We start from the raw sequence: 21,451 nt of genomic DNA, 5'->3' as shown, positions 1-21,451 counted from the left end.
TTGAAATGGATCTCCTTTTGACTATGACGTATCATTGGCTGAGGTAGCAGTCAGTTCCTCTGCAGGAATAATTCATCATTTTGATGAATGAATGAATGAATGAATGAATGAATGAATGAATGAACTTTTTTGTTCCTCTGGGAGTCCTGAGCCACTTAGTGAATTTTATCACAGGTTTTCTTGGGACTTTGGTGGCAACTACAAGAAGCAACATGGCCTTTCCTTTAGATACAAATTTAAAGGTTGGAATTCTGTGCGACAGGGAGGCTGTTTTTAATTTGAGCCTTTGGCCAACGTTTTTGTTGACAATTTATCCTGAATTCTGTCTTGATATTTTTTAAAAAGTCGTGTCTCTTACAGGCAAAGTATGCATTGAACCACTTCAATCGGAAGCTGTCCCTGGAGCCTAAGGTGTCTGTCAATGCGAGAATAGTTGTGGTTGGGGCATCCAATGTTGGAATTTCTTTTCTCGAAACGCTGATTTTTTGGTAAGTTTTTAAATTGTGCGATTGGCTACATTTTAATCTCTTTCATTTTACAGAAGATGATTTCTTCCATCAGTCTAACTTTCTTGGGCAAAAATGGTTTGCAGGCATGCTAATGTTCTGCCCCCCTCCAGTTGCTGGGAGGAAGCCTGTCCGTACAGCAAACCTGATTCCTGTTCATGCACAGCTCATTCCTGCAAAAAGTATGACAAGTGGGCAGTGTAGCCCTTTTCAGATGTTCCTGTCAGATGTATCAAGAGATGGGCGGATGCAGGTGGATCCTCTTGATAGGTATGGTTGCCATGTTGTCTGAAAAGGGCAACGCACAAGTGCATATAAACATCGTGGTGTGCATAGAGGCTGTGCATGAGACAAAATCTGTGGCTTTTCCTTGTCAGACAACATGGCAACTCCACACTTCAGCAGGACACAGGTAGCATGGCCTCCCAACAAGCACATGGGCATAACATCCTAAGAGGCCTAGACTTTACCCTGCAAGGAAAATGGGCTTGGCTGCATCCATCACCCAGAGGACCAAGCTCTGGAGTGTACTTGTTTCCCTCTCCCTTGTGCAGATTATGCCTTGTGGCTACAGAGGAAAGAGGAAGAGATAGCTAAAGGGCCTGAAAGCTGGCACTTTTCCTCCCAGCTAAGGTGCCCACAGGAGGCAGGTCTGACTAGCCTCAGTTGGATTGAAATGCTTCTTTAAAAGCGTACCTTTTTACTCTAACATTCTCACTGTTTTCCTCCCCACCCCACCCCGAATGCCGAAGGGCGTGTTTTTTTGTCTATGTAGCTCCTGCTTTATTTTATTTAAAAGTTTAATGCCAACTTTCTACCTGACCAGGGTTCCCATGTGGAATAAGTACATTAAAACTATAAACAATTCAATAAAAACACAAACAGACCATGGATTAGCCAGGAAAGAGGGACAGTAACAGTTACTGGGGCATGACAAATTAATATATATATATATAGGAGGGGCTAAAAGAGGCAATGTGGTATCCATTGCTGAAGAAGCCATCACTGGATCCGTGAGAACCTGCCAACTACCAACCCATTTTGCATTTAGCGTTTCTGGGGTAAATGGTAGAAAGGGCTGCCGTGCACCAGATATCAGCATTCCTGAATTCCTTCAGTCCTAGACCCATCCCAGTCAGGTTTCTGGCCTGCCCATGGGGTGGAAACAGCTCTGGTCACTCTGACAGATTACCTCCATCACCAGCTTGACCTTACAGCAGCATTTGACCTAGTTGATCATGAGCTCCTAGCTCGTTGCCTTGCCAACTCTGGGATTAGAGGGACAGCCCTTAAATCAGGGGTAGTCAAACTGCGGCCCTCCAGATGTCCATGGACTACAATTCCCAGGAGCCCTTGCCAGCATTCACCGGCAAATGCTGGTAAGGGCTCCTGGGAATTGTAGTCCATGGACATCTGGAGGGCCGCAGTTTGACTACCCCTGCCTTAAATGGTTGAGCTCTTTTCTCTGGGGTCGCAGACAATAGGTAGCAATTGAGCCACTGCAAACTCACTTGATGAGTTCCACAAGGAGCGGTGCTCTCTCTAATCTTATTCAATATCTTGCCCAACTGGTGCGGACGTTCAGGCATGGGTGCCATCAACATGTAGATGATACAAAGCTCTTCCTCCTGATGGAAGGCCCACCTGGCTTCACCCCTAGAATCTTTAGCCAGATGCCTAGAAACAGTGACGGGATGCTTCAAGCAGAGTCATCTGAAGCTCAGCCCTTCAAAGACAGAGGTCCTATGGCTGGGCAGGAAGGGTCCAAGCAAGGTAGCACAATAGCCCAACCTGGACGGGATGCAGCTCACAGTGGCTTACTCCGCTCAGTCAATGCCAACCAGCCAGTGAACCCTGGCCTCAAGGAAGCATATGTAGCCTCAGCCAGGGCGAGGTCATTCTCTGCCTGGCCCCCACCTGGTGGAACGAGCTGCCAGAGGAGATCTGAGCCCTGCCTGAGCTACCACAGTTCCACAGATCCTGAAAAATAGAGATCTTCCACCAGGCATTTGGTCAAGGTCAATGATAGCATCTATTGGGCCCCCAGCCCCTTTCCTATCTAGATGAGCAATCCATGTGACTGCAGAAAAATGTTATTTGAAACATGTTACATCATAATATGAGTGTTACTGATGTTAAGAGTTGTTGATATATTTACTAAAACACACTGTATTATGTTATGACTAGCCTTAAAGCCCGTTGCATCCAGGAATGCAATGGGCACTAGTGGCACCCCCCCCCTTAGGGTGCGGCCACCGGCTTACGTGGTATTCCCACCGGCGGGTGGGACAACGGGGCTGCAGGCGGTCATGCAGGCGGCAGTTGATCTGGAGGGCCTGTTGTTAGCCAGCTTGACAGGTACACAGGCGGCCCTGGTGGTGCAGTTGGCTTTTATTGTGCATAATTTTTAAAACTTTAAAAAATTAAAATCATATATACAGCCCCTAAAGGTAAAGGTAAAGTTATCCCCTGTGCAAGCACCGAGTCATGTCTGACCCTTGGGGTGACGACCTCCAGCGTTTTCATGGCAGACTCAATACGGGGTGGTTTGCCAGTGCCTTCCCCGGTCATTACCGTTTACCCCCCAGCAAAGCAAGCTGGGTACTCATTTTACCTACCTCGGAAGGATGGAAGGCTGAGTCAACCTTGAGCCGGCTGCTGGGATTGAACTCCCAGCCTCATGGGCAAAGCTTTCAGACGGCTGCCTTACCACTCTGCGCCACAAGAGGCTCTTATATACAGCCCATAGGCTATCACAAAACAGCGTGCTACGCACTATATGAACCAATAGACCTAATGTGTTTCGGCCCATGTAGGGCCTTCTTCAGAAGTCTGGTTATAACACACACTATTACACATATGAAATATATATAGCAGCCAATAAAAGCACCAAAGAGCTGTAAAGTACCAAAGTCAGTCAATGAATGAAGATGCCAAAATCTCATTAATGGCACCTGACATCTGGTTATGCCAGTTGTCGATCATTTCATCCAATAGGTTTTTGGAGGGGATCCATAATTCTCCATGGACAAGCATAAATTCACCTTCCAACTCTAGGGGGAGGTTGGGAAATCCATAGTCAGTCATGGATCCTACTGTGCAGAAAAGGTCTGTGTGAGAAGGGGCCTGACCAATAACACAATCCACACGCAAGTGGGTACCTTTGGATGCAACTCAGCCATAGCTCTGTATTTTGCCCTAGGGATGATCTAATCATGAATCACATTTTTTAATTTCATCAAATGCATATTTATTTGTATTTCACCTTAACATATACCAGGCTTGCCCACATTTTGTTCTTCAGCAGTCACTTTTATAAACCCTTTCCATGCTGTCTTTGTGGCTTACAACTTAAAGCTGTTAGATGTCCATGATTTTTTTTAAATTTCTTACAGAAAAAACAAATGCTAAATATAGACAATCAATTTAAGACCTTCTAAAGAGGAAGTTGTTTTTCCTCATTATTCTTCCCACCTAATTATTTTACATCAGCAGTTAGCACTGCAGCAGACAAATATAATTCGTTTTCTGGCAGGCCAATTACCATGACTAGAATTTGGAAAAGATTTACACTTAAACTGCTAAAACAGACTCTTCCTTCCTTATACCTTATTACTGAGGTATTATTAACATTGATGGTTGTTCTGAGCAGGATCCATTTGTGGCAGAAAACTTTGGGCTTTCCTTCACATTCAACTTACTCTTGATTTCCTTGGCATTTGATCCACAAGCACAGGAATCAGTTCTAGGAATCAGTTCTCTACTTCTGCCCTCCCTCTACATATTCACAGTGTGGAGTTTATTTTCTTCTGCACATGTCTTAAATAATGAGGATATTAAAGGGATGGTGCTGTTGTCATTAGTAATGTCACAGTAGCCCTCTTTTCAGTTTTTTTGCCCATGTTTATATAGATATAAATATTGTGGCTGCATTTTTAAAGGACTAAAATTGCAACAGGTTCTCTGGATTCCCAGTTTTCATTTTTTGTAAAGTAAGTTGCTGCTCTCAGTGGAGGCCAACTTCCAGTGACTTACAATTCAGAAATAGAACATTAAAATTTAAAACCATAACCCACGATGGCAGTCAACAATCTTTTCCTCCCCCGCCGCATACCCTATCTGACCCCGTATATCAGGCAGATGTCACAGATGGTCTACATTTGTATCAGAGAAGATGGAAAGGGAAAGGGGGGACCCAGAGATTTTCTGGCCGTAGCCCTAACCAAAGGCCTGGTGGAAGGGCTCCATTTTACAGGCCTTGCAGAAATGAGACCGCTCATCCAAGAGCTCATTCCACCAGGTCAGGTCCAGAACCGAAAAGGCATGGCCTTTACCTAGAAAATCAAACAAATAAGCAAAAACAGCATAAACTGGTTTGAGTTTTTATAACCCAGGAGGTTTTGTTTTGTTTGTTTGTTTTTTGTAGACCTAGGATGAGGAATAAGAAAATTGACAGAATTAAGAAATCATGTCAGAAACATGAGGAACTTTTTTGGAAAATATGAGCAATCGTATGTATGTTCCAAAATAGTTGCTTCAGTTTAAGTGAGGAAAAGATTTAGAATATGAAATTTCAGAGGATAAATGGAAATACATTTTCACGTATACTTCAATATGTTCTATTTCTCTTATTTTTATAATAACATTCATTAAAGTGCTATATCAATGGCATCATCAGTGCAAATCAAATAAATAATTAATTAATATATAAATAAATGATATATGTTGGTATTGGAAATTATCTAATGCAGACAATCTGCCTATATGACAAGCATAGAATTGGAGGCCGTTACTAGTGGAGTATATATATATAAGAGCCTCTTGTGGCGCAGAGTGGTAAGGCAGCGATATGCTGTCTGAAGCTTTCTGCCCATAAGGTTGGGAGTTCAATCCCAGCAGCCGGCTCAAGGTTGACTCAGCCTTCCATCCTTCCGAGGTCGGTAAAATGAGTACCCAGCTTGCTGGGGGGTAAACGGTAATGACTGGGGAAGGCACTGGCAAACCACCCCGTATTGAGTCTGCCATGAAAACGCTAGAGGGCGTCACCCCAAGGGTCAGACATGACTCGGTGCTTGCACAGGGGATACCTTTACCTTTACTAGTGGAGTATATGAAAAATGGACTGGGTATAGATTTTCTGTTTTCTGCTGAAGTTACTACTAAACTATTCATCTGTGTTCCCAAAGGATATTAAAAATATTATCTTGCACTTGCTAACTGTGACTAGAATTGTTTTTGCACATTACTGAAAGTCGAATTCTAGTCTGCGATAGAAGAATGGATCACAGTATGTAAAGAAACTTCAGTTGATCAAATTAACAAATTTAAAAAGAGGCAAAGATTTGTTTCAACTAAACGTAACATGACAAACTTCATATTAATTGTTTAATCAGATCAATTTTATTTTTGTTTGAAATGCCTTTCATTATGACAATGACTAGTTTTTTATCTAGGAAGTCAGGATATCGTCTTAAACTACCATTTCGACACTACAAGATGTGGGCCCATTAGACTAATGAGTAGGATCCCGCATGCCCCCCATTGTTGAGGCTAGTGAGGTTCCTGGCACCACCACCTACCCCTCAGCCCACAGTGGCTGCCAGTGTCCTTCACAGCTGTGCCCAGGCCCACAGCAGCTGCCAGCATCCACCAGCATCCACCACAGCTGGGTGCACAGAAGCTGCCAGTGCCTGCTGCTGTTGAGCCAAGAGCAGCCCCTGGAGTCCTCCTCCACTGCAGCAGCTGGCTAGAGCTGTTGTATTTGGAGGGGAGGATATAAATCCCCCCATGAATTTTTTAATTTAAGATTTTTCTGCACTCTTGGAATTCCTCAAATAAGCAGAAAAATCTCTCCAGCATCCATATGGCCCCATATGGCCACGGGTTGCTATAAAATATCAATATTTCTTCTTCTTCTTCTTCAGGTTTTTTTTTGGGGGGGCAGGGGGTATATTTCAGTCATTGAAAAAGTGGTTTTGAGGTGGTTGAGGGTGAGTAGGACAAAGAAAACTGACAGAAATATTATGCATGAAAAAACAAACTCAGTATTGGCTTCCAGAAAAATATAGAAATTATCACAAAAGAACCATAACAAAAACAGGGGGAAACAAGAAAAAAATTAAAACAAAAGGCTCAAAAATGCATGTGGAAATTAGAAGATAAACCTGATGGGGAAGAAAACATCCCGAAAGCCTTTGGTGAGTTACAGGAGCATCACATCCTAACACTTTGGTATGGAAATGGATTGAGAGCATTGTTTAAAAATCTGTCTGTCTCACCAATTTCACCAATGCTTTAAAGAACATAAAATAAGTTTTTAATAATAGGGCTTCGTCTTAAAGTATTGGTGGACTGGGGTTCTGTTTTCCCTTTGTGGTCTTCTCACTATGGAAGAAGTATGATGGGAGACCATGTATTATAAATGATGTTCCATTACTGATGTGGTCTCTACAGCACTGGATTTCAAGACTGCACTGCTTGAAGGAGCAATACCATGTGAGTTGCTCCCTGTGTTCCTAGATAGACAAGAAGCTAACGTGTAGCTTCTCCCAGAAAAAGCACCTGGACTGTATGCATTTCACAAGACTATTAAAATTTGGATAGATTCAAGTGGGCAGCTGTGTTGGTCTGAAGTAGCACAACAAAAATAGAGTCCAATAGCAACTTTAAGACAAACAAAGATTTATTCAGGGTGGGAGCTTTCGAGTGCATGCACTCTGTTGTTGGTCTCTATTGGTCTTAAAGGTGCTATTGGATTCTATTTTTGAATTAAAATTTGGGTGAATTTAGGTTTAAGAAGTACATGTGTTACAATAGCAACGTGTTAGCATTGCTTCATCCACATTTAAATTGCCAGCTATCTCCCTCCCCTCAGTAAGTATGGGGCTGATGATTGATGGAGAAAGGACTAAATTTCCACTTCAGGGTTTATTGCAGGAAAGCCTGACTGTTCAAATGTATGCACCCCAGTCACAGTGGGCAGTACTTTCCATGCTAATATATATGTTTTTCAAAATGTTGTTCAGAGCAATTGGTTTCTTCCCTTTCCTTCCTTTTTGGCCTTGTTCAGCTGTCTAAAACGGGCTTAAAAATTGCATGCTTCCCCAGTCCTGCTTGTGCTAGAAGCGCTACAAGTCCTGTTATCTGGGGGCCGATATTACACAATATCCTGCACAGCTGTCCTGTTTGGCAGTGGCGTGCATGCTGCTTGCTGTTTAATTAGGCTTTTTATCTTTACATTTGTCTGAGAATGTCATGAGCCTTCCATGTTGCCTGTCGCTAATTAAATGACTAATTAAATAGTTAGTGCTTGCTTGCTGATCACAGGACTAACATGTAATGAATGTTTTAGTAATTGTTATTGTTTTATGCTATCTGCCTTTTGCAACATGAATTGGCTGAAATATATGTCCTCTTCTCCCCCATCCCACCCCATATGGAAGGAAAATAATACCCAAGCGGAACAATGCATCGGGGTTACTGGAGTGGCAGCATCATTCAGACATTGTCAGCTTGTGTTGTTGTTTAGAACAAACGGAGAAGATCAGTGTTGGGGCAGAGATAAATAGGACATGTTCTGTCTTGTCCTGTGAAAATCATAGTCACCGTGGATGGTGTCTGTGACAGATGTGAGACAAAGAAGAGTGTCCAAGAAGCAGCAGAGGCTCGTATGATGGTGTGGCTCTACGTTCTAACTATTGGGATATTTGGTTATTATAGAAGAGGTTTGCCCAGTCATAGAAGCATGGGACTGAGGGCAGTAAATAAATCTCACAAGAAGTATTGCAAAAAAAGATCCCATTATCCAAGGTGTATGTTACTAAATATAATAGTAAAATATTAATAACATAATATTGAAATATATAATGAGCTTGTAAAATATATGGTAACAACTGCCAGGATCCAGCTTGGTGCAGTGGTTAGGAGTACTGACTTCAAATCTGGCGAGCCGGGTTTGATTCCCTGCTTCTCCCCCACATGCAGCCAGCTGGGTGACCTTGGGCTCACCACAGCACTGATAAAATTGTTCGGACCGAGCAGTGATATCAGTGCTCTCTCAGCCTCACCCACCCCACAGGGTGTCCGTTGTGGGGAGAGGAAAGGGAAGGCGACTGTAAGCCGCTTTGAGCCTCCTTCGGGTAGAGAAAAGTGGCATATAAGAACCAACTCTTCTTCTTCTTCAGCAATATCAGGGCTCTCTCAGCCTCACCCACCCCACAGGGTGTCTGTTGTGGGGAGAGGAATAGGAAGGCAACTGTAAGGCGCTTTGAGCCTCCTTCGGGTAGAGAAAAGCGGCATATAAGAACCAACTCTTCTTCTTCTTCTTCTTCAGCAATATCAGGGCTCTCTCAGCCTCACCTCCCTCACAGGGTATCTGTTGTGGGGAGAGGAAAGAGGAGGCGAATGGAGCTGTTTGAGACTCCTCCTGGTAGAGAAAAGCGGTATATAAGATCCACCTCTTCTTCTTATTGTGTCAAGATGTTAAAAAGTATCAGCACCAGATATTATGGATTGGTTAAAGAAATTTATGTGATATGGGACAGTAGCAAAATGTATGCATTGGATACATAACAGATCAACAGTATAATTCAGAAGAAAATGGAGGCCATTTTCTGTTACTATTAAACAGTAAAATCTAAGAATAAAAGAAAAAAAGTGATTTTCAAACTATGTGTTAACCATGGGGATCATGCAGTGTGTGGTTTGTAACCTCAAGGTGATGTGTAAGAATAAGAGATGTATTGTTAGATGTAAGCTTTATGAATTTTTCTTTTCTAAATAGCAGGTCTGTAGTATATAATAATATCTTGTATTTTCTTTACTACGTATCTTCTTAAAATAAAGAGCTGCCTGTCAAGTAGATCCAGTTCATGTTTCAGGTTGCAGTCAAAAGGAGAGAGAGAGAGAGAGAGAGAGAGAGAGAGGCCTAATCTAAAGAGTATTTGCCCTGGCACAGCATGCCAGCTTGCCCAGCATTGTGTGTGTGGGAGTATGAAGGCTCTGGGAGACCTTCCCAGCAATGTCTCTCCATAGAAGGCCATGTGAGGAGAGTGAGAGGACAAAGTAAGCGAGAGAGAGGTGGGATCAGAGATTAAGGTGAAGGAAGGAATCCCATTCAAGGAGGTAACACATATATAGTGATGTAGTGCATACACCCTCCAGTCATGCTGAGTCACTCACTCCAACTCTAATGCCAATTGTAATTTCAGCTTTTAAAAACATATACTAAATCCTCATGAGACAGGGTTTTTCTGTGAACCAGTGTGCATCCACGTTCATGGAGGAGGCCATTCTTGGCACATGCCCCTCGGTATGCATAGAGCTGCTGTGTCACTTGAGTGAATGGGGAAACTGGGTAGAAGCTAAGTATGTGCATTTTAAGAACACCTGGATTTTTGGACACAAACTAATTCGTTTGGGATAACTGTCTCCATCGCTACCCCATGTGCCTGCATGAAAGACAGGATGCTGAGGCTGCCAAGCAGACATTTTACCTACACTACATCCCAAAAGTCATGCATGTGCAAAAAATTGTACCGTTTATGGCACAACAGAATTCCTCTTTGTACGAGGCTGTGGCCTTCCATACCATCACACCGACACTCCACCCTCAGATCTACCAGTAAATGCCAGAATTGCCTGACCTTTCCCATTTGTTTCATAACTGTTGTCAAGGCCAACACTGAGAACATCTCTACAACAGCACATTTTTGAATACTGAAAAAAACAACCCAACACAAAAAAAACCCCCAAACAATAGGTACTTTTTCCTTTACAACTGGTCCATATTGTTAAAAAAATCATTCTTAACATCTGACTAATTTGCCAATAGAAACATACACAAGAATAATCTTTTAAATTCTTGTGTTTCTTTTACCATGCCCCCTGCAAACAGGCAATGTGACCCTTTTTATTTCAAGCACAAGGATGCTGAGACCTCCTTTGTAGCTGTCCTCCAGAACTAGGCAATGAAACCCAATACCTTTTACTTATTTCCCTAGATACTCTAATCCCTCCTGCTTTACAAGTATCTTTGAGCTGTTCTTCCCCTTTTGTATCCACAGCAACATGAATCCCGGCTGGAATTATTTGCTTCGATAATGCAGGTGCACTTATTTAATGCTTCATTGGGTTGAGCCTTTATTTTTTTAAAAACAGCCCTTTGCTTATCAGCACATGTTCTCCATTCTTTATGAACATTAAAGGCAAAAGCATTCCTATTTGCCAATATGCGGTTCCTATTCTTCTCCTCAGGAACTTGTTTCTAAATGGACAGTGTGGAATTGACAGCCAGGATGTATGAATCCCTATTTCACCAGCATTGAATTTAATTCTCAGAACAAAAGACACTTTGGCATAAGGCAATAATTCCCAAAGTGTGTGTCAGGCACATTAGTGTGCCATAAGAGAACTCTTAGTATGCCTCCCAAGAAATAAATAATTTCCCTATGAAATAGTTCCTACAGCCCAAAGTAAATGCCACAAAAGGAGTCTACTCATTAGATCTCTGGCCTTGCTTCATTCATTCCAGTCTGCCCCTGTCAGAGAAGGTCTTTCTGCTTTCTCTGCACTGGGAGTGAATGAATGTCCCAGTTGCTTCCAACTACATGGAACTTTGTTTCATCATAATATTTAAAATGGACTTCAACAATAATAACAGTGACAATAGCAACCATAACTGAAAACAGTCTAATCAAAATAACATTTTGAAAAGATCCATGGTTCAGGCGGGTATATGGATTCTTGGGAGGGGGTTCAGGAGCCCTGCAGATGTTGCTGATTCTGGTCGACCTCAACCAAATGCCTTGGGGGAAGAGCTCCCTTTTGCAGGCCCTGCCAAACTGCTTTAGTTCAGTCAGGGCCCTGATCTCCGGGAGCTCATTCTATCAGGTGAGGGCTAGGACAGAGAGAGCTCTGGCCCTGGTTGAGGCCAAGTGGGCTTCTTTTGGGCCGGGGATCATTAGCTGGTTGGTGGTGGCAGAGAGTAGAACTCTTTGAAGAGCATAAACAGAGAGGCAGTCTCTCAGGTACATTGGGCCCTGACCATGTACGGCCTTAAAGGTAATACCAGAACCTATAGACCAGTGGTTCTCAACCTGTGGGTCGGGACCCCATTTGAGGTCACCTGGCCTCTTCTGGGGGGTCCCCAGGTTGGTTGTCGTTGCCATGGCAGCGGCTGGCAAAGGCAGTGCCGGCAAGCGGCGTCCACAAGTGGCGGCAGCAGCAGGCGGTGGCTGGTGGTGGAGGAGCCATGGTAATGGCCGCTTCCATGCCGCCCAACTATTGGGTGCCTGCGCGCACGCTGACCTCGCTAACCCTGCAGCGGGATTAAGAACCGCTGCTTTAGACTGATCTGGAAATCAACTGGTAGCCATTGCAGTTGATGGATGATAGGCCAAATGTCGGACCTCTGTGGTGTTACTGTGAGGACCCTGGCCTCAGTCTCTTTTCTAAGATGTCCCTAACATAGAGTTTCACCACATCCACACAATGAGATGCCCCCTTCACATGGCAGGGCAGTTCACATGGAACGAAAACAAAGAACAGTACATCGAAGTCTGACTATACCAAATGAAGGTAACTAATAATAATAGCATTAGATAAAATATTCTAACAATAAAAACAGTAAACAGTCCAACAGACCCATGGTTGGTCAGTGTATGGGTTCAAGGGAGGGAGATTCGGAGGCCCAGTTAATGTTGTTTGGCTTCAGTCAACCGCAACCAAATGCCTGGCAGAGGAACTTCCTTTTGCAGGCCCTGTGGAACTGTTTTAGTTCTGTTAGGGCCCTGATTTCTTCTGGGAGCTTGTTTTACGAGGTAGGGGCCAGGACAGAGAAGGCTCTGGCCCTGATTGAGGTCAAGTGGACTTCCTTGGGGCCAGGGATCACTAGCTAGTTGGAGGTGACAGAGCGCAGAGCTCTTTGAGGGGGTATAGGCAGAGAGACGGTCTTTCAGGTACACTGGACCCAGACCAAGTATGGCCTTGAGGGTAATTACCAAAACCTTAAGCCTGATCCAGAATTCAACTGGTAACCAGTACAATTGTGGAATGGGCCAGATGTGTGACCTCCATGGTGTTGCTGTGAGGACCCTGGCCATTACATTCTGGACCAGCTGTAGTTCCCACATCAGAGTTAAGGGTAGGCCTGTGTAGAGTGGGTTGCAGAAGTCTAGCCTAGAGGTGACCATCACACTGTGGCTAGATGTTCCAGGGCCAAGTAGGGAGCTAGAAGTTGGCTTGGTGAAGGTGGTAGAATGCCAGCCATGCTACTTGTGTGACTTGGGCCTCTTGTGATCTGAGGGAAGCATCCAGGATCACAACCAGGTTCCTAGCAGAGCAAGCTGCTGATAGCTGCACACCATCCAGGATGGGCGAATGCGCGTCCTCACTTCCTGCCCAGCCATAGGATCTCCCATCTTTAAAGGATTGAGCTTCAGATGACTCTGTTTGAGCCACCTCGTCACTGATTCCAGGTAGTTGGCTAATGCTTATGGGGGAGAATCAGGGCAGTCATCCATCAGGAGAAAGAGTTGGGTATCATCTGAATATTCATGACACCTCACCCCGAACTTCCATAACAGTTGGGCAAGAGGGCACATGAAGATGTTGAATAGGTTTGGAGAGGAGGTTGTTGGCAGCCAGGCTGCCCAGAAGGTGGGCGAACGGCGCGCAAAGGGCTGGGACCAGCAGAGAGAACGGTGGCCGGGCAGTTGCGGGGGTCACTGTGCATCCTCACCGTGCAGCAAGTGGCCAGGGAGTGTTGTACTGGCAGAGAGGGCCGTCGGGATGGCCTGGTCTGTTGGCGGGCGGGCAGAGGGCAGCGCAGCTCCGCAGGCAGGAAGGGCTCTGTCGAGGCGGAGGCTCCGTGGCGTGCGGGCACCGGGTTGCGGGGTGCTGCAGGTGAGAAGATGTGTGTGAAGCTGGTGGTTCCGTGGCAGGCAGAGGGCTGTGGGGAGGCACTGGCGCTCACGGTTGTTGGGAGTTGCCGCCTTAGCGGCGGGCAGGCAGAGGGCTGTGCAGCACCTCGCAGCCTGGAAGGAGGCGAATCGGCCAAGTGGAGGCCTCAGCGGCCAGGAGGTGTGTGGCAGCGAGGCTTGGTGAGTGGCGCCATGTGGCTGGGGGAGGCGGGCGCTGTAGGGGTGTCTGGATTGGGCCGCTGGGGAGCCAGGCACTCTAGAGGCCATCCCAATATGGAGGCAATCTTTGCTGGATGCATCTGGATTGGCCCGCTGCCTGTGGCTGCCTGTGGATTACGAGGGCCGGTCAGCAGAGCGTAGACCAGGACAGCACCACCCAGATGGCTCTTTCAACTTTATTTAAGAACCAGTGGTAAAGCTAACTCTGCATTTAGATGAGTAGTAAATAAATGTTTGAATAATAGTGCTAATGTTGACCTTGATCAGATTACATAAGACTCTAATGAAGACTTCAATGCAAGACTGGTGGGGGCTGTTATTTCGGGATAGTGGTTACCAGGAAACATGGTCACAAAACATGTTCCAGAAAGCATGGTCAGCCCTGATAGTAGTTCTCCAAACATTCAGGGTACATGTGTGTCAGGACTGATTGGCTGAATGAAACATTTGCTACGTCCTGATAAAGAACCCCTTTAGCAGCCCTGACATCTCAGTTTGCAAGGACCAGTTAAGAAATTATAAGACAGTGTGAGACAATTCTTGGTTTGTACACCCAGCCCCTGGGAGAGCGAGTCTAGTGTAGTGGTCAAAAGTGGCGGCCTCTAATCTGTAAGGCTCTTTGAGACACTTTTGGGTAGTGAAAAGCAGGGAATAAAAAACCAACTCTTCTTACAAGTTAACAGAGCACACTGAATTATATGACCTAAGATACTGTGTTCCTATGCATAGCTGGCAGTCCACATTATGTACAGGAACATAGTAATAATTGTGCCACATGATTTGCACCGCTATCTAAATAGTGTTGTATCATCCATCCGGAAGCATTCATATTAGCTTTCTACCTTGATGGTCAGTCTTCTTTGAAGGCTTGGCAGTTACCACCGCATATTGTGGTAGGGCTCAGAACAAAAGGTTATATTATCTACTGAGAGGAATAAGTGATGAGTTATGGAAAATCTGTACTTGGCATGTTGTATGAAGTTTATGGTTCATGAAACCATTGAGTTGTCATCATGGGATTGGATCCTGTGGATCTGGTCTACTAGACGTTCCACAAATGGTGGTGCCTCTTATATCAGAGAAAAGTATCTTGTGCTGGAGGAAGGCACCATATCAGTGGAACAGATCCATGTGATCCAACCCATGAGCCTTTTCCAGTAGTGCAAGACCTCAGAGCCTAGACAGTATGAAGTCCAGCCTGCTAAGTGATGAGTCCCCCCAGGTGACAACTCAGCTGTTTAAGTTTTATGCTGCCACCATAAAATCTGATGCTCCAAAGTAGCATAATTTTAAGTTCTATTTTATGATCTGTTTTAAATTGTATTATATCAGGGGTAGTCAAACTGCGGCCCTCCAGATGTCCATGGACTACAATTCCCAGGAGCCAGGAATTGTAGTCCATGGACATCTGGAGGGCCGCAGTTTGACTACCACTGTATTATATTAAATGACCATATTCTTTTGGTGTTTGATGTATTAACTTCATATAACTTGGTCTGAACGACTGTAATAAAGTTTGAATCTGAATCAGCCTGTGCACTGGTTGTTTCCTGGAGAATCGTTTGAAATTGATTGGGCTATATTGATTGATGTGTTAATGTGTATAGATAGAGAGCCATTAGATTTCAAGGTGAATATGGCCCATTTGGCCCAAATCCACAGTAAAATAATAATAAAACCTTCCTTCTGCTGTTTCTTACAAATACGCCAAAGGAACTTTTGGCCTAGCCTTTATTTTTATTTTATTTATTTGTTCAATTTATTACCTGCCACTATCAAACAACTCGACTTGCAGCAGGTTACAGGTTTGTTTATGCATTTTATTTGTGTACCGCCCTCCCCTGAGGCTCATCATAAAATTATCTGATCTTTGATGACTATGTAACATACAAAATGTCATTAAATTCTGTAGCAGCAAGGAAAATAAGAGACAAATATGTCAGCAGCAAAAGCTTAATTTTAATTTTATTCTTTTGTATGTTGCTTTTAATGTTTTGTAGTTTTATGTGTAAATTATTTTAAGTGCTTTTATCTTATCAAATATATCTTGTAAATTTGTTGTTTATATTGTTAGTTTGTTAAGGCCTATCACCATATACAAATAAATCTTATTACTTGCCTAGGCTTTAGCCCAGTTTAAGAAACGTCTCAAATTTTAACAGTGTCCTGTACAAATGGCTGCAAAGAATCTACTGACAAAGTGGTGAAGTTCCACTGTGAATCTGGATGGAATGAAGTCCATTTATTGAGCGGAATGTCACAAATAGTTGGCCTAGAGCAGGGGTAGTCAAACTGCGGCCCTCCAGATGTCCGTGGACTACAATTCCCAGGAGCCCCCTGCCAGCATTCGCTGGCAGGGGCTCCTGGGAATGGTAGTCCATGGACATCTGGAGGGCCGCAGTTTGACTACCCCTGGCCTAGAGAAATAATAGTCATTCAACATGAAAATGCCCTTGTTAAGAATCAAATATTCTGAGTACACAAAGTGAGAGAGAGACTTTAACATATTCTGCTTGAGAAAAGGAGAGGAAAGAGATCATAGAACTAAGAGTGAGGAGGTAAAGCAGGAGCTATAGCTATTTACCCATAAAGGTCTGGCAGATATCCAATTCTCTAGGCAGAGGCAGATATCCAATTCTCTAGGCAGAGGTTCAGGCATCCTGGCAACTAATGCAGTGATACAAGTGAAAGAACAGCAGAGAAAAATTAGATGTCTACTTCCATGTGCGGCAGGGGAAATCTTCCCCCCATTCATACACAAGAAGTGGGGGGGGGGAGCATGCTGCCCCACTGCAAGAAATGGACGGTGGCCCGGTGCAGCCACCACCATGCATAATAGGTCCAGGTTTCGCTCTTGAGCATTTCCTCTAGTTGTATACAATCTGCAGTTGCAATAGTTTGGTGCTGGAAATTAGCATTCACTCCTCCTGTGTAGCCCTCAGGGCTGGGGGACGGGGGAATGGTACTGGAGATGCTGCAGCCCAGAGACTCTTCCATCAATGTGAAGATGAATATTTTCTTATCAAGGGGATCCTTCAATCATGTTTGAACTTATTCCGGTTTCTAGATTTCTATTCACTTGGCAGTTGATTCTGCAAAAGATGTGTTGTTGACAATCATTATATGCTCACTTAAGAGAATTTAGTAGGTTCTGCAATAGAATCTTTCACGATCACTCAGGTAAAGCACATGTCTCTGTGGTTTGCATCATTGTCTAAGACTGGTGATGACCCATGTGTTGAGCAGCATGAAGAAGTCGTGAATGCGTGGAGAATTCAGGCCCTTATGCATACCAAGTATGAACCTAAGTTGAACCTATAAAAGTGCATGTTAATATATATTTTTGTTCTCTTATTTTCCTTCTTTAGTCCACACCTGAAATTTAACAATCTGACACTGATTTCAACACATGGACTTCCTGGGAAACAGATACTGGGGAAGAAGCATAAGCAGTTTTTAATTAACAGGTGTGTATCCAAAGAATGAAGATAAAAGCATCTATCCAGAATAAAACTTGGTTGGTCTTAAAGGTGCCATTGGACTCAACCTTTGCTCAGGTGTGTTTTAAGTCATTTTAAGGAAGCTGAAGATAGGGTTGGCTCTGGCTCCAGGAAGGATTTATCAGGTGCTCTTTACTCTGGAAATATCCCCACTCCACCCAACCCCCACCCACCCTGCAGACTCTCTAGATTAAACTGCAGACTTTTATCTTTTGGAAGACCCTCAGATCAGATTGGAGTTGGGTAGATGAGGTGGAAGCAGTGGGCACACTTGGTAGTAATGACCATGTGATTCTGGAATTTTCAATCGTGGGAAAGAGAAAACCTTCATGTAGTTGGACATATAGATTGGACTTCAGGAAAGCAAATTTTAACAGACTTAAAGGTATGTTGGGAAAAGTCCCATGGTCAGAATAAATACATTAAATAAATAAATAAAGCCATTTAGGAAATGGAAGGAAGGCCTTATTACCAAGGATGAGTATAAAGAAATAACTAATGATTGTGGGGAGGGTGTTAGAAAAGTTAAAGCTCAATATTTTAGGCTAGCAAAAACTGCTCAACATAGCAAAAAAGGGTTCTTTAGTTATATTTCAAGTAAGAAATAGAGTAGGGACACTGTAGGATCCCAGCAAGGACAAGAAAGTGAAATTATAACAGACTAGAAAATAAACCCGCTGTACTCTAGATACAGCGGGCGCTAGCTGTTTGTCCTGCCCCCCCCCTGCGGCGTGGCCTACCCGTGTGAGTGTAGTCCGAGCTTGTGTTCGGGCGGGGGGCGCTGGCGGGTCCGGCGCTGCTGGGTCCAGCGCCGCTCGCGGCTCCTTCACCACCACCGCTGGCGGCGGTGGGGGCTGCGCTGGCGGTGGCAGTGGCGGTGGCGGCGGATCCTGCGTCGGAGCCAGGTGTGCCGCTGCTCGTGGCTCCTGCGCCGCCGCCGCTGTTGTGTTCACTGCCGCTACCGTGACCAGCTGGCGGGGCGGCAAGGCGGCACTCAGAGAGGCCAATCGGCAGGCGCTTTGCGCCTGCCAATTGGCTCCGCCAATGGTCTGACCGTAGGAAGGGGCCAATCGGCACCCTTCCTCATCCCGGACAGAGCCCGCCCTAACTCCTCCCCCCAAGCCCTTATGGCTTTATTTAGTCTGTGGTGCCGCGGTGGGGTTAAGATGATGAAGACAGGGCTGAACTCAACACTTATTTCTCCTCGCTCTTCTCTTGTGAGGGAAATAATTCTCAATGACCCATTATGCACGACAGCAGCCACGGCAGACTGCTGCTGGGAATTGAGTTGGGGTAGCATGCCCCAGCGCTTCCCACGTATCCATGGGAATCCTCCAGCATATGCAGGCTGCCCTGTGCATAATGGGTGAGTGTGGCAAAAGCATATCACAATAGGTGGGATGGGAATAGTGGCCTAGGATCACTGTGGGGTCAGTCCATAAACACCTAGTTTCTTTGAATGAAACAAAGTCTTCTGGGCCAGATGAACTGCATCCAAGGTACTAAAAGAACTTGCAGATGTCATCTCTGAACCTCTTTTCATTATTTTTGACACTTCTTGGAGAACAGGTGAGGTGCCAGACGATTGGAGGCAGGGAAATGTTGTCCCCATCTTCAAGAAAGGGAAAAAGGAGGATCCGGGTAGCTACTGACTTGTCAGCTTGATATCTGTAGCTGGCAAAAGTTTGGAACAAATCATTTAACAGTTGGTCCTTGAGCAGCTGGAATAGAGAGCTGTGATTTCTAAGACTCAGCACGGGTCATGTCAGATCAACCTTATCGCTTTTTTTTGAGAAAGTGACTATCTTGTTGGATCAGGGGAAGGCCGTGGACATAGTTTATCTGGATTTCAGTAAAGCTTTTGATAAGTGTCCAGAAGATATTCTTGTTGACACATTGGTAAAATGCAATATAGATCCTAATTCTGTCAAGTTGACCGATAACTAGTTGACAGATTGTCCCAAAAGGGTGCTTGTTAATGATTCAGCATCCTCTTGTAGAAGAATGACAGTGGACTGTCCCAGAGATCTGTTCTGGGGCCTGTGTAGTTCAACATATTTATAAATGATTAGGTTGAGGGATTAGAGGGGGTATTTGCAGACAATAGTAAACTGGGAGGGGTAGCAAACACAACTAAAGACAGAGTCAGAATACAGGATGACCTTGATAGGCTCGAGAAGTGGGCTAAACTGAGTAATATGCAATTCAAAATAGAATGGGAGAGACTTGTCTTTGTGTGAAAAGGATCTAGAAGTCTTACTAGACCATACATTGAACATGAGTCAGCAGTGTGACTCAGTGGCTAAAAAGGCAAATGGGATTTTGGGTTGTATCAAACGGAGTATCGTGTCCAGATCACAGGAGGTGATGGTACCGCTTTACTCTGCTCTGGTTCGGCCTCACTTGGAGTACTGTGTTCAGTTTTGGGCACCCTATTTGAAGAGGGATTAAGATAAATTGGAGTGTGTCCAGAGGAGGGCAACAAAGATGTTGAGGGGTTTGGAGACCAAGACGTATGAGGAAAGGTTGGGGGAGCTTGGTCTGTTTAGCCTGGAGAGGAGACAACTGAGAGGGGATCTCATAACCATCTTGAAGTATTTAAAAGGGTGCCATATAGAGGATGGAGCAGTATTGTTCTCTCTGGCCCCAGAGGGACAGACTAGAACCAGTGGGATGAAATTAATTCAAAAGAAACATCCAGAAGAAGTTTCTGACAGAGCGGTTTCTCAGTGGAACAGGCTTCCTGGGGGGGGGGGGGGGGTCTCCAACAGAGGCTCGATACCCATCTTAAAGAGAGACTGATTCTTTGAAGGTCCAGGGGGGTGGCAGGATACAGTGGATGAGCAATAGGGGTGTGAATGTCCAGCAATCATAGAATCATAGAGTTGGAAGGAGCCATACAGGCCATCTAGTCCAACCCCCTGTTCAACGCAGGATCAGCCCTAAGCATCCTAAAGCATCCAAGAAAAGTGTGTATCCAACCTTTGCTTGAAGACTGCCAGTGAGGGGGAACTCAACACCTCTTTATGCAGCCTATTCCACTGCTGAAGTACTCTGACTGTGAAAATTTTTTTCCTGATATCTAGCCTATATCGTTGTACTTGAAGTTTAAACCCATTACTGCGTGTCCTCTCCTCTGCAGCCAACAGAAACAGCATCCTGCCCTCCTCCAAGTGACAACCTTTCAAATACTTAAAGAGGGCTATCATGTCCCCTCTCAACCTTCTTTTCTCCAGGCTGAACATTCCCAAGTCCCTCAACCTATCTTCATAGGGCTTGGTCCCTTGGCCCCAGATCATCTTCGTCGCTCTCCTCTGTACCCTTTCAATTTTATCTATGTCCTTCTTGAAGTGAGGCCTCCAGAACTACCGGGGGGGGTAGGCTAAATGACCCAGGAGGTCCCTTCCAACTCTGTTTTTCTATTATTCCAAGGCACTTACTGAAGTTTACTTATTGAACTGGTCCTGTCTATGTGTGTAGGATTTCATGGATGTATGTCCTGTTATTATACCTGCATGTATAACAGTAACTTTCTTCTGAGTTAAACAGTAACTTTCTTCAGAGATATTGTGGGTTTTTTTGTTTTCAAGTTACACTTTGGTTCTGTTACACTGTTTCCTTTTTTGACACAAGAACAATTACCAGCTGTCAAAGCTAACTGAAATGGATTCTTCCATCGTGCATCATGTCAGTGTCTGTAAGTGTGAAGGATGCAAGGATGCAGAAACAAGAATTCCAACAAACCTCTCTGTGAGAACAGCTCTCACAGGACTGTGTCTAGCCCAAGGCCACCCAGCTGGCTGCCTGTGAAGGAGCAGGGAATCAAACCCTGCCCTCTAGATTAGAGACGTCCGCTCTTATCCACTACACCCACATGTCTGTCATGAAACGCTCTGCAAACCTGGATCCTGTCTGTATCAAGCACATTTGCTGCTTCAAATGTGAATCAGCCTTCAGGCATACTTTTAGGAGCTTAGGTTAAGAATTTACCCTGTGGCCCGCACAAAGTAAATTATTTTACTTTTAACAGAACACACTTGGCTATAAGATATTGTGTTCTAAAGCAGTGGTCCCCAGCCACCGGGCCGCGGCTCCCTTTCCCTGCCCCCCCCTGCAGTAAGAAACTTCCTTGACCGCAAGCATCAGCGGAGAGGGAAGCAGGGCCGCCGGTGCAAACGCGCATGCGCGGCAGGTTCACGCATGCGCGTTTGCGCTATGCGCGGCTACAAACGCACATGTGTGGCAGTTTCGCGCATGTGCATACGCAGAAGTGCCACGCATGCACATTTGTGGCCGTGCACGGCAT

The 21,451-nt window shown here is 44.8% G+C and overlaps 1 protein-coding gene across 4 annotated transcripts in view; it reads left to right on the top strand.

Moving 5' to 3' along the window:
* CFAP61 (cilia and flagella associated protein 61) overlaps positions 1-21,451 on the top strand; it is a 177,596-nt gene that overhangs the window by 82,483 nt on the left and 73,662 nt on the right. For all 4 annotated transcript variants that reach the window (XM_077310336.1, XM_077310337.1, XM_077310338.1 and 1 more), the window contains 2 exons: positions 361-488; positions 17,014-17,112. In XM_077310336.1, coding sequence (XP_077166451.1) covers positions 361-488; positions 17,014-17,112 — 227 coding nt within the window. The remainder of the gene's footprint in view (positions 1-360; positions 489-17,013; positions 17,113-21,451) is intronic.

Source organism: Paroedura picta, chromosome 14, assembly GCF_049243985.1.
Source record: "Paroedura picta isolate Pp20150507F chromosome 14, Ppicta_v3.0, whole genome shotgun sequence".
Classification (NCBI taxonomy): domain Eukaryota; kingdom Metazoa; phylum Chordata; class Lepidosauria; order Squamata; family Gekkonidae; genus Paroedura; species Paroedura picta.
The sequence above is the reverse complement of the archived record's forward strand: the minus strand, read 5'-3'. Positions and strand labels throughout refer to the sequence as shown.